At 58.7% G+C, this 12,434-nt stretch overlaps 2 protein-coding genes across 3 annotated transcripts in view; one reads left to right on the forward strand and one right to left on the reverse strand.

The window, feature by feature from the left end:
* The first annotated feature begins 838 nt into the window (after window positions 1-838).
* On the forward strand, window positions 839-5,875 carry TMED1 (transmembrane p24 trafficking protein 1). Its single transcript, XM_054012449.1, has 4 exons — window positions 839-1,046; window positions 2,102-2,199; window positions 2,720-2,903; window positions 3,120-5,875. Exons 1-4 carry the CDS (start codon window positions 846-848, stop codon window positions 3,336-3,338), a joined length of 702 nt encoding a protein of 233 aa, XP_053868424.1. The 5' UTR covers window positions 839-845; the 3' UTR covers window positions 3,339-5,875.
* A 2,177-nt stretch (window positions 5,876-8,052) lies between these two features.
* The window catches only part of DNM2 (dynamin 2), a 63,250-nt gene continuing 58,868 nt past the window's right edge, over window positions 8,053-12,434 (reverse strand). For both annotated transcript variants that reach the window (XM_054013037.1, XM_054013038.1), the window contains exon 21: window positions 8,053-10,682. In XM_054013037.1, the coding sequence (XP_053869012.1) occupies window positions 10,652-10,682 (31 nt within the window). In that variant the 3' untranslated portion in view covers window positions 8,053-10,651. The remainder of the gene's footprint in view (window positions 10,683-12,434) is intronic.

Genomic DNA, 12,434 nt, shown 5'->3' on the forward strand with positions numbered 1-12,434 from the left:
TGGGAGATTCCCACAGGCGATACCCCTCCAGAGTTCTGCTCCCTGACCGTGCCCCACCCGCAAAGGGGCAGTCAAAGGCCAGACGCCATCTGCCTGTCTGGCCCCAGCCGCGCTCCCAGGCCTGCCTAGGGACCCGCTCTGCTGCCCTGCGCTGCCCTGCCCACCCTCTCCATCCACCAGCCCTGGCCCTGAGCATTGACCTCTTGGCCAGGTGCATTATGGGAGTTTGGTTCCCTCTGTAGCCTCATCAGAGATTGGCCACTGCAGGGGCTGTGGGGGACCAATGGGCTGACAGGCTGGGGACACTGGGCTAGATGGACCAATGAGCTCATGAACTGGGGGGCTAGATGGACCAATGGGCTCAAGGGCCGGGATGCTGAGCAGGACCAATGGCCTGAGCTGATACTGGCAGAGGCCAACGCACCGTTCGGATACTGCAGGATGGTCAGGCTGGCTGGACCAATGAGCTAATCCGATACTGCAGAGGGTGGGACATGCCTGGGCCAATCCCTCCTTCAGAGCCGCAAAGACCCCCCGAAGGCCGGCTTGACCGTCTTTAGGTGACTACACAACTGCCTGACAGACCCGCCTGCGCGTCTTCGCTCATGTCTTTCCCTAGAGTCAGCCGCGGGGCCCTTGCCCAGGGGCAGGCTTCTGCCGCGTGGGGGGCTGCGGCGCCCGTTTGCCCCCGGATCAGGCTTTTAGCGAGGCCACCTCTGCCCCACGCCGCGGCCGGCGGGGCCCTCCCCGCCCGCTCTCCGCGCCCTGAGCGGCCCCAGCGGCCAATCAGCGCGCGCGGCGCGCGGCGCGGGGCGGGGCTCGGCTCCCGCCGCTCAGGTGCCCGGATGATGGCGGCCGCCTGGCGCGCGCTGGGCTGGCGGCTGCTGCTGCTGCTGCTGGGGCCCGGGGGGGGCTCGCGCGCCGCGCTGCCCCCGGCCCCGCCCCCGCCGCAGGACGCCGAGTTCACCTTCCTGCTGCCCGCCGGGCGGCGCGCGTGCTTCTACCAGGGCGCGCCGGGCAACGGCTCCATGGAGGCCGAGTACCAGGTGCGGGCGGGGCGGGGCCGGGGGGGCCCGGGGGATGGGAAGGGGGGTTGATGGGGGCGGGGGGGGCAGGGGATGCTGGGGGAGGGGGGATGTTGTGGGTTGGGGGGGTTGGCGGGGGGATGGGAAGGGAGGTTGGCTGGGGGATGGGGGGGCAGGGAAAAGGGGCGGGGGGTGTTGTGGGCTGGGGGATGGGAAGGGGGGTTGATGGGGGCTGGGGGGGTTGGCTGGGCGACCCGGGGGATGGGAAGGGAGGTTGGCTGGGGGATGGGGGGGCAGGGAAAAGGGGCGGGGGGTGTTGTGGGCTGGGGGTGTTGGCGGGGGGATGGGAAGGGGGGTTGGCTGGGGGATGGGGGGGTTGGCGGGGGGGATGGGAAGGGGGGTTGATGGGGGCGGGGGGGGCAGGGGATGCTGGGGGAGGGGGGATGTTGTGGGTTGGGGGGGTTGGTTGGGGGGCCCGGGGGATGGGATGGGAAGGGGGGTTGATGGGGGCTGGGGGTGTTGGCTGGGCGACCCGGGGGATGGGAAGGGAGGTTGGCTGGGGGATGGGGGGCAGGGAAAAGGGGCGGGGGGTGTTGTGGGCTGGGGGAGGGGGGGGCTGTGGTTGAGGGGGATGTTGTGGGCTGGGGGGTGTTGGCTGGGGGATGGGAAGGGGGGGTTGATAATGGGCTGGGGGGGGCGGGGGAAAGGGGGTATGTCAATGGGGAGGAGGGCAGGGGGTATTTGGGGTCGGGGATCTGAGGGAATTGGGGGGTAAGAGGAGGGGAGCTAGGACCAAGGGGGCTCAGTGTTATGGGGTGGAGGGAAGGCCTGGTGAGCGGATGGGGCAGGGCTGGGCTAGGGGTGTGTCAATGGACTAGGATCTGGGCTGCTGGGGTGGGAGAGGTGAAGCAGCGGGGGACCAGGCTGGGTCTCGGGTGGGGATGGGCCAGGGCCCAGGGTGGAGGCAGCGAGCCAGTCACTGGAACTGAGCCCCGAGTGGTCCCTAGGCTGTGCTGGGGCCCGTTCAACCACCAGCAGCGTGACCCTGTCACTCACCCTGTGGTTGTGCCCTACAGGTTATCGGTGGTGCGGGCCTGGACATCGACTTCTCCCTGGAGAGCCCCTCGGGCGTGCTGCTGATCAACGAGTACCGGAAATCGGATGGGGTGCACACGTGAGTGTTGCTGGCTCTGCCTCTTCCAGCCCCCAGGCGCCTCCAAGCTCCCCTGCCAGCCCGGTCATGGGGGGGAGCAGGCACACGGCTCTTAGCCTGTATATGCTGAGCTCATTGCACACCCCAGGGTCTCCTTGCTTTTCCCCATTGCCCTCCTCACGCTCCCTGCACGCCGTCCTCCTGTCCCCCTCTCTTTCAGGGTCTCCCCAGTGTCGTCCCCCCCACCAGGGGTTCTGTGGATTCCCTGTGTCCCCCATTCCCCCCGTGCCAGGTGTTCTCTGTGATCCCATTTCCTCAATCCACCCCACCAGGGGTTCTGTGGACCTCATTATTTCCCCCAGTCCAGAGTCCCCCATTTTCCCTCAGCCGCTGTGGTTTTACTGCCTTTGGTGGCATAACTGTGCAGTTACACTTGTTTTCCAACAGAGCTACATGCCCCAGTGACTGCTTGTTTGCCTTGGCCCCATGAACGTTGAGTGCAGGACTGGCTCATCCTCACAGTTTTTACCTCTTTCCCCAGCATTGAGCCCACGGAAGCAGGCGACTACAAACTCTGCTTTGATAACTCCTTCAGCACTATCTCGGAGAAGCTGGTTTTCTTCGAGCTCATCTTCGACAGCCCCCAGGAGGACGAGGACGGGGATAACTGGGCTGAGGTGGTGGAGCCGGAGGAGATGCTGGATATGAAGATAGAAGATATTAAGGTGGGGGGCATTGGGGCCTCGGGCATTGGGAAATGCAGTGCAGAGCCTTTTGCTAGTAGGGCTTTGATTGTTGGAACCACTGGGTGAAGTTCTGTGTCCTGGGTGGTGCCGGAAGGCAGGCTGTATCTTCCTGATCCCTTCTGGCCTTGAAGGGCTGCACTTCCCACACCTGTGCGCAGTAGCTGCTATCCCCCTGATCCCCTTCCTGTCTTCCAGGAATCCATTGAGACCATGAAGAACCGTTTGGAGCGGAGCATCCAGATGCAGACGCTGCTGCGAGCCTTCGAAGCCAGAGACCGCAACCTGCAGGAGAGCAACATGAGCCGTGTCAACTTCTGGTCAGCCGTTAACCTGGGGGTGCTGGTGGTGGTGGCCTTCCTCCAGGTCTACATGCTGAAGAGCCTCTTCGAAGACAAGAGGCACGTCCGAACGTAGCGTGAACGGGAGAGAAATGGACTCCATATCTCCTGTGGGGGGGGGCAGGTACAGAGCCAGACTGGTCCTGAGGCTGGTGAATTCAAAGCCAAACACCCCAGCACCTGATAGCTCAACTGTGTATAGCTCTGTCCAATCGCTGCAGCTTCTCTTCTGGGCTTCCTTTAGCGGGATTAAATGGGCCTGTTTTGTACCAGAGCTCACGTTAGGTGCATTGGAGCCAGAGGGCATGGGGCGGGTGGGGGGTGGATCACAGAGATTTGACTGATGGGATGGGTTAAAACTGATTCTCTATGGACTTGAACCCCCTGGCTTGGGAGAAAAGGGGTTCTACAGCCACCAGCCTGTGCCAAAATCCACATCCCCGAGGATGGGATGAAGGAAGAGCAAAGCAGGGCATGGTGGATGGCAGCTGAGGGGAGCAGCCGGTGGTCTCGGTACCTAGTTCCATCAGTAAAGCAGCCTCTGGTTCTGACCGTCGCCAATTATAGGTGGGCAGGATCCCCTGGCCTGCAACCAACTTGCTCCTGGTCCTGAATCTCTCCTCTCTTCTGCATTTTTGTCAAAGGAGACGCCTCCTATGTGCCTTAACATCAGCTCTTGGCCTGCTTGGACCTTGGCCGCAGCCTTGCTGTGTCCTGCTGCCCCTTTAGCGCCTTGTTTCCACTGTCTTTTAGTAGAGAAGATGGGGAATTTCCCCCATGTCTCCAGGGACTCCCCACGCTCTGGCCCCCTGTGCAGCAGTGAATTGGCTCCAGTTGGCCTCCATACTGACCCCCGGAGGAAAAGCAACCTCTTCGCTGTTTACTGCTGCAGTGCGGCTGGGGCGGGAGAGCCTTGGCTTTGGGTCCAGCCGTGTGGCTTGGTTTTGCTTAGGGCTGTGTGTATAATTTGCCCCCCTTTCCATGGCATCCCCTTTGCTCTGGATAGCAATGGAAGCCGCTGTATGTGGATGACATTCACTTCCTTTGCTGCCCTGTTCCAATTAGCACCTCTTACTTCAGGTCTCATGGATCAGATCACAGGCCAGTTTCCTTCAGATCATGGAAGAAAAACCCAGTTCTGCTTCTCAGTGGATTCTTCCCCTTCTGTGATTTCCCTGCCTCTGGTGCCTTTTCTCACTGTCCTGTTTTGCCTTTCTGGTTTGAGATCTTCGCTTCACTGGTACCTTAAGTGCAGCAGCACCATGGATCTGAGCGTGGCAGGGACTGCGGGCACCTTGGCAGTGGGGAAGGAGTGCGCCTCCTGCTGCGCGTAGGAGGAAGCGATTGGCTTGGTTCCTCAGGACTGGAGTTGAGCAGGAGTTGCCATTGCTTTAGACCCCAGTTCTGCCAATACCTGGCTGCCCCTTTCCTGGGCTGAGCTGGTGTCTCTTCAGTGCTGGGCTCAGGAGGGGAGGGAGGTGTCTCGAGGCAGCAGCAGGGGTGTGGGGAATTGCTTCCAGTCAACAGGACAAGCTGTAGACAGTGACTCCTGAGGGCACGGGGGGGTTGGTGAGATTCCATATCAGCGGGTGGTTCTGGGCTGATGGAATCTGGAGCGCTTCGTGGCTGAGAGCCAGAGATGCAGGATCGTTAAGGATTCACTGTATTTGCTGGTCTGTGGGCAATGATCATCGCTGTCAATAGCCCCATTCTCTGCCGTAGCAGAGGGGCTAAGGGTGAGAGGGCCGGGGAGAGCACGGATTGAGACCCGTTGGTGAAAGGAAAGGCCGTGTTAGTGGGATCTGCCTAGGACAGCCGGGTTCCCCGGGGCGGCTGATCTGACCCCTCTCCTCAAGACTGACTGAGGAAGGGCTGCTACCGCCTGATGAGGCCAGTGGTGTTGCTTTGTTACCACAGTATGTGCCAAAGTGCCTTCCTCACACCCACCCTGACTGGGAAAATAGCCCTGATCTCCCCCTCACCACCTGTTGTGTGCCAGCCAAGGTGCCTCAAAGAGAGCTCTCCTGGAGAGACTCCATGACAGTGCCTGCTTTGCCCCGTCACAGACGGGTGTTCTGACCTAGGGGGCCTGAGCGGTGGGTGATTCCAGAATCTCCTGCAGACACGGACCTGGCTTGGTGTTTTTTAACTTGCCGCATACAGCACAAGTGGCTGATCTCACCAAGACTCTGGAGAGAAGTGTATGAATGGCAGCCTGGAACCTGCCCTCGGTCTCGTCTCTTGTGCCCCGTCTCTGCGCTTTGGCCGGGGCTGACTCCAGCTTTGAGCGGCGAAACTGAGACTGATTACACTTGACGCTGGGGCCCCTTTTCCTCCGACTCCCCCCGCCGGCATTGGGACAGCCCAGTGAAGTTCTGAGCCGACTCTTGTGCTGGGATTGTTTGCTGCTTAGTGCAAGCTGCAGTCTGGCTAGTCAGGAACAAATGACGTGTGTGTATGTGGGGCGCTGATTTTGCTGGGTTTTTAAATTACCAAAGGGCTATGGAGCCATTCTCTCTAGCAAATACATATTGCTGAGCCTTTTCCAAAGGAATCTAGTATTTATTCTTGATGTTAAGAAAGAAAGGACATTAAATGAAGTTGTTTAAGATGTCATTGTGAAGCCGTATTGGGCCTGCGCTCCTTCCCCCCCCCCCCCTCCGCTGCTGCTTATTGTAGGGCGAGTTCTAACATCGGAGACAACCAGACTCCCACCGGCTGTAGCCTGAACTGCGCGTAGGACCATGCAGTGTGCACAATCCATCTTCCCACAGGACAACTGCCTTCAATGGCTAATGTTACTGGGCATGGGAGTGCGCATCTCGGCGGGAGCTGAACGCTACAGCGCCATGTGTTCTGGCAGGTCTGAGAATTCAGGGCCTCTTAGAGACCACTGCATTCCCTAAGGTCAGAGCGGCCTGACTGACACTGGACGAGCTGGTTTGTAACTTTCTGTGCACTGTCCTGGAGACGGAAATAATCTGAATTCCTGCTTATTACGGAACAGTGACCTAACTCTCCTCCGGCAGAACCTTTAGGCTGTCGAGAGCAGAAGGCATGTTCTCGAGGCGCTAAGACAGCAGTTCTCCTGTTTAATCCTGATAGCAGGTCCCAAGTCTGCTGTGATAACCCAGCAGCCACTGACCTCCCCGGGTAGGGCTGGGGCACTAGCTTTGCTTGGAGAGCTTTAAGTTTTGACTCCTTGCTTCATTTGACACAGCTGGCAAATTGGTGAGAGCCCCTCTGCTACTCCTGCTCCCGCTCCCTGTAGCAGCCTGTGTCCCCCAGCCGTGCCGACCAGCTCGCTTTCTGCTGTCCCAAGCCAGCATTCGGCTGCTTTCTCTGGGGTTTGACTGATTATGGGGTGGGCTTTGTCCTGCCCCAGGGGAGCAGAAACAGCCTCTGATTGGGCCTGTATGGTATGAAAGCAGTCGCAAGGTGCTACCTGATGGTGAATTCTGTAAGAATGAAGAGCTGGTAACGGTGAGTGAAAGGGCCTCTGCATGTATCAGCTGTGGCGTGTCAGCTTGGCTTCTACCTTCCCCCCCCTGCAGCCGTGGCAAGGGCATTGTACGCCCTGCTGGAGTCCAAAGCAAATAGCCTGGAGCAAAGGTGCCACAAGGATCAGGTTTCTTTTGACTAAGGCCCAGGCGCAAGGGGCTGGTTTTCATAGACCCTGAGCACACGACCCTCTTGGTCGCTCTGCAAACGCATCACTCAGACCCCCGGAACACACAGGGGTGGGTCTGACTCAAGGGGAATCCAAAGCTGTCCTAGAAAGGGGGAGATCTGAGCATTAAAGCTTAAGTCCCTGAGCCCAGCCCTTCCTGGGCCAGCTGCGGGGACGGGCCCCCTGAAGGGGGGGGGGGGTCTCTGCAGCACACGAAGAGCGGCTCTCCGACTCCAACTCACTCCTCCGCTCTCTGGTCAGCAGCAGCCCGGAGCAAAACCATGAATGGATGTGGCCGAGACCAACTGCAAGGAGGGTTCGCTCCCCTGGCTCCAGCAGGCCTGTCAATGGTGGGAAGGCTGCCCACCTGCCCTGTGAGAAGGGGCAGGGGACACTGCAGGCTCGGGGATCAGAGCTGGCCCTTAAACCCCTTCCCTTGCTTTCTAGTGAGGGGGCCCCCTACAGCCTCCCGACCTCTTCGGGCCGGGGCTCTGTCTGCCACTTCCCCCCCCGGTTCATTCGCTCCATCACATTGCAGGAGCTGTATTCCCCCCTCTGCCATACCAGGCACCCATTCTCCCCCCACCAGGCATTCTGTGCCCCCCCTTCCACTCCCTTCTTTCCCTGGTAGGATGTCAGTGTCGTCAAACTGCTGGGAATATGAACCAAGCTCAAAGGGGAGGGAGGATCCGGCTGGAAGTTCGGACAGGTGAAAAGGTGGTTAAAGCTCCTAGTTCTACTCAGCAGATGCCAGGGGCCCCGCGTCCCTCCTGCCCCCCATTTCCTTCTCCAGTTCCCACCACGATCCAGAGGGTTCTGACCAGCACGGTCTAGAACGTGCCCCTGAAATGTTGCAGTTGACAGCCTGGGACGCTCATTGTGAGTGTTAGACCGAACAGCGATGGGAGCTTAGATATCAGTGCTCTCGGCCAGGCTCTGCAAGGCCCTGCTGGTCTGTTTAATCACTTTTCTGAGCAGAATCGCAGCTGGGAGCTGCTCCCCCCGGCACCAGCTCCAGGGGGCAGTGTGTAGGAATGAGAATCTACTAGCACCCGAGGCAGCGTACAGGGCCGTGGACCTAGCCCAGTCTTTGCTAATGACATTCATGAAACACTGGTCCTGTGATCCAGGAGTTTTTATTGGGGGAGGGGGAAGAATCATATAGAGGGGGTCATGCTGTCCTCTTTACACACACCTTGTACAGAGGGCACCATGGAGCAACTGGCCTGGCCTCATCCTTAAAGCTGTGCCCAGTCGGATAGCCACTGGCAGGAGGGGAGACTGATGGCTCCGTGCAGGTACCAACAGCTGGGTAGAGCGAAGCAGAGCTGTTCACCGGCTCTGCTGATGAGCAGTGACCCCGTACAGCTGCAGGGTGACTCTGGAACGAGTGGCTGCACCAGGTAGTTTGAGTTTGCTACAGCCCTTGAGCCAACAGAGGTGGGTCCTGTGACTCACCGGAGGGTGTGGGTTGAGTCCACGTCGCTGGCCCAGTATGACAACAGAATTGAGTAAAGGGCAGGTGTGGGGCTGGTCCCTTGCTCTGTAAATCTGTTTGCTCTGATGTTCACTGAAGGTCTGTGGTTTCTTCTGCCTCAAAGGAGGGGTGTGAGGATAACTTCATAACCATCTCACGGCGCCAATCTGTCCACTGCCTTCTACCCCTGCTAGGCTTCTGGTCTTGGTACCTGGCCCTGTGCTATCGGAGCACTTCTGACATGCTGCCTGCCTGTGAGGCCGTGTTAAATGGCTGGATTAAGGCAGCATTTGCTCCTGCTAGTGAAGGCCGAGTCCCCTGCGCCAGGAAAATGAAAGCAATGGGGCCCTGCTGCTGTAGTTGCTGTGGGTCCTATCCCAGCCCTGGGCTCAGAGTGGCTCTTCCTAAGAAGATGTGTCCTCTCCTTCGTTACAAAGCTGTGGACAGGGCCCAGCTCTGCTGAACCTCTGAGCTCTTGGTTCAGACTCTACGGCCCCCAGGCAAATGTCTTCACTGCAGCAGTTCCTCTCAGCACTGCCCTGAAGCTTTGCTTTGTCACCAGACCAGCGGAGGCTGGTTTTTAAACGGCAGCGCAGACTGGAGAAGAAATGAAAGGCTGGGCCGTGCCCCTGCCTGCAGCTCATCCATCAGGCCTCCCGCGGGGGCATGTTCTACGCTTTGGCACCCGCTGACCACAGGTCTACAAGGCTAGCTCCCCAGCTGTGTTTAACCAACAACCTCGTTGGCCCTGAGTCCCATGGGCCATTGCCAAGGTATCTAATATCCACCGTCCTGAAAGGTGCTGCAGCGGGGGAGAGGCTGGAATTTCCTGAGGTGAAAGAGCCGAGTGGCAGGGAGGTGCCAAAGCCCAATCACCTAAACGCAGGGGAAAGGACTGAAATGGGTGAATGCCGCCGAGCTAGACAGCCGAGGACAGAATCCTTCCTTTAGCCCTGCTCCAGCGCTGGACTTCATCTGCAGGGAGCTGCATGTGGGTGTGTGACTAGGAATTAAGGGGGGAGGAATAGCTCAGTGGTTTGAGCATTGGCTGCTAAACCCAGGGTTGTGAGTTCAATCCTTGAGGGGGCCACTTAGGGATCTCGGGCAAACTCAGTACTTGGTCCTGCTAGTGAAGGCAGGGGGCTGGACTTGATGAGCTTTCAGGGTCCTTCCAGTTCTAGAAGATGGGAGTCTAATAATAAATAATTAGAGAGCGATACCTGTGTCCCACTGTTGAGCTCTCTCTCTCTCCTGCTTCCTTCCCTCTTTCTGCTCACCGGGAGGTGGGAAATGGTACTTCCAGTAACAATGCAGATCCCGAGAACCAGATCACCAACTTCCCAGCATTAACAGGCACGTAAGAAAGAACAAGCTTAAAAATACCCCCTGGCTAGTGTTGCTTTCAGGGACCAGCTGGGTGGGAACTATAGCTTGTAAATAAACACAGAACCACACTGTTCAGTGAGGACCCCGCTCAACTACTAAATGCACTTGAAGTTCAGCTGGTAAACAACTGCTTGGGGCAGGTGTTTCTACCCTGTCTAACGCGGCCGGGGGGGAGGGGTTACTCAAGCCGGGATAGAAGGGGGTAAATCCTCAGTGGTCTGTTTCTATAGATCACTGCCCAGCTGGAGGAGTGAGCAGGTCAGGGCAGCCAAGGTCCTGCAGGAGGTGAAGAAATAATGGGACAGAACTCCCTTTTCATAAACGCAATGTGTCCTGAAGTTGGCAGGGTGAGGGCGGTAGGGAAACTCTGCCGCTTAGAAACCGCAGCAAGTCGCCGTTCGCTGGGGCCACTTCCAAGCTAGGGGGCCCGGCGGAGTTCTTCAGTTCTATCACAAAGCATATGCAATGACTTAGGGAAGAAGAAAATAGCACCTGGGTTCATCCTATGCAAGCCCAGTCCAACTCCATGAGATCTTTGCTTTTCGAGGAGAGGATCGTCTCCCCACCTTTCCCCAACACTGATTTCCAGGGGAAGGGGGTAGTCTGCTGTGGGGGCTGACAGTGGTGTTACACCTCTTGCACGGACTGTAGCGTTTACCAGGCTTTGTTCCCAGCACAATAGCCAGGCCGCAGCCCCTCTTGGCACTTTAGGGGGACGGAGATGGCGCTATGTTCTCTTGTCTGGCCGGAGCTGGGCTGTTGTCTAGATATAAACAAGGCAGAATCCCCAGGAGCAGGTTCAAATGGGTTTAAGTGATTGTGGGGGGCAGCGATGGTTCTCGGAAGAGGTGGCTCATCAGAAGAAAGGCCGGGAGGGAGCCGGTCGCCTGGTCACAAGAGAGAAGAAAACAAACAGCATTGAAAGGTTTCTCAGCTGAGAGTGTTGGTGGGGGCTGGCCGTGGGAAAGGAATCTCAGTCCCGGCTCCTGCCGGTCAGGACTGGGAGGCTGGTTACAGCTGCCTGGGGGAGACCCCCTAGCCTGGAGCAGCCCCCTTGGGGAAGTGGTGGAAGGCCCAGCACCTTGAACACAGCTACTGCTGTGGAGATCAGGCCAGGAAGGCTTGGCCCTGGGAGTGACCTACAGTGAAGGTTGAAACTTTTTCTACCTAGAACTCTCTAAAGAGCTCCCAGCAGAGAGCAGCTGCCTGGGTCTAGCTTCATCCTACTTCCTGCTGGGGAGGAGTGGCTGGAGCACAGAGGATGGCTGGGGTCTAGGCTGTCATGTCTGTAAGTGAATCACTGTGACTCACTGCCTGACTCTGAAATGGGAGCAGCTGCCTTCCGAAGGCGCTTTGAGACCTGCAGCTGGGCTACGGCAAAGCGTCCCTTATTGCAGTCAGGGCCAGGTGGTTAGTTTTGCCCCCAGTAGGGTTGAGGTGGTTGATTTAAATCACCACTTCCCCCTCAGCCTCGTAGGAATGCAGCCACCTTCCCTAGACTTCCTCTTCCTTTGGGCTGGGTGCCTGAGTCCGAGACAAAAGCCTTCGGTGACCCCTCAGCCAGGCTCTAGCCTGACCCACACTGGTCCAATGGGGATTTTCCTACCTAGGGCTGCGGTGAGTCCAGAGAACAGCGGCTGGGGCAATCGCCAACCAACCGCAGCGAGGCCTTGGGCCGGTTTGCAGAGACCAGCCAACTGGCTGGGGTCTGCTCTTAGCCACAGCTGCAAATGAACGAGTGCAGGATTTCAACCGTCACCCCAGCTTCACACCCGGGAAGCGCAAGGACCCGCTTCCCACAAAGCAACTGCTAGATGGCACCGAGTGGTGCCTAGCTGGAACCGAGAGGGGTTTCTGCTGCTATTGCAGGAGGGCAGGGGCTAAAGATTCCTACCTAGCGCCCGACCTGTGCTCCCCTGGCAGAGCCAACTCCATGCAGGTCAGGCCACGCTCCCTGGGAGACAGCAACTTCCCTCCCAGGCAGGGCATCTAAAAGGTCCGCACAGGGACGCAGCGCACTCCCACACTTGCTCTTCTCCCGAGCGGGTTGCGGCAGCTTAGCCTCGCTGCTTCCAGCGCCCGCCCTGCTGAGCGGCAGCGGAGCAAACAGTATCAGCCGGCGGCCCCCGGGGGGTTACAGCTTTAATCCACGGGCCTGCATCATTGTCTAGGGACCAGCCTGCTCAGTTCTTGCGCAACTCCCATTCTAGCTCCTGGTTCTTACAACTCCAGGCTGGTTTGCCTAAATCAAGGGCTGCTGCGCTTCCTTCCGCCTGCGTAGAGAGGACATTCCTTGGCCGTGGGGAAAGGACAGAGAAGCCTGACAAACAACAGCCTATTCTCCAGTATCCAAGATGTCCAGGTGGGATGATTAGCCCACCCTTACTTAACCCAACCCCACTCCAGCCCAGCCCGAAGGCTGGCAGTGCAGGCAACGTGAACAGGAAAGGGGGGGGGGGAAGCAGTAGCTCACCCCAGCTCTTCGCTCCCCGAGGGTTCTGTTTCACTGACACTAGGCTATGCCCCCACCAGCGAATCCAACACTGGTGCCATCTCTGCAGCCCAGCAGCCTCTCCCTTGTGGAGCAGGGGTTGCTGTAGAAGGGCGTCAGGCCCAGGCTACGGCCATCAGGCTGCCCT

This window comes from Malaclemys terrapin, chromosome 23, assembly GCF_027887155.1.
Source record: "Malaclemys terrapin pileata isolate rMalTer1 chromosome 23, rMalTer1.hap1, whole genome shotgun sequence".
NCBI classification, from domain to species: domain Eukaryota; kingdom Metazoa; phylum Chordata; order Testudines; family Emydidae; genus Malaclemys; species Malaclemys terrapin.

What these genes read in the sequence shown, in the direction of transcription:
- TMED1 (XM_054012449.1), top strand. Translation starts at nt 846, where the DNA reads ATGATGGCGGCCGCCTGGCGCGCGCTGGGCTGGCGGCTGCTGCTGCTG. An exon ending in CCATGGAGGCCGAGTACCAG is followed by an intron (nt 1,047 to 2,101) that starts GTGCGGGCGGGG and finishes TGTGCCCTACAG; the next exon opens with GTTATCGGTGGTGCGGGCCT. An exon ending in TGAAGATAGAAGATATTAAG is followed by an intron (nt 2,904 to 3,119) that starts GTGGGGGGCATT and finishes CCTGTCTTCCAG; the next exon opens with GAATCCATTGAGACCATGAA.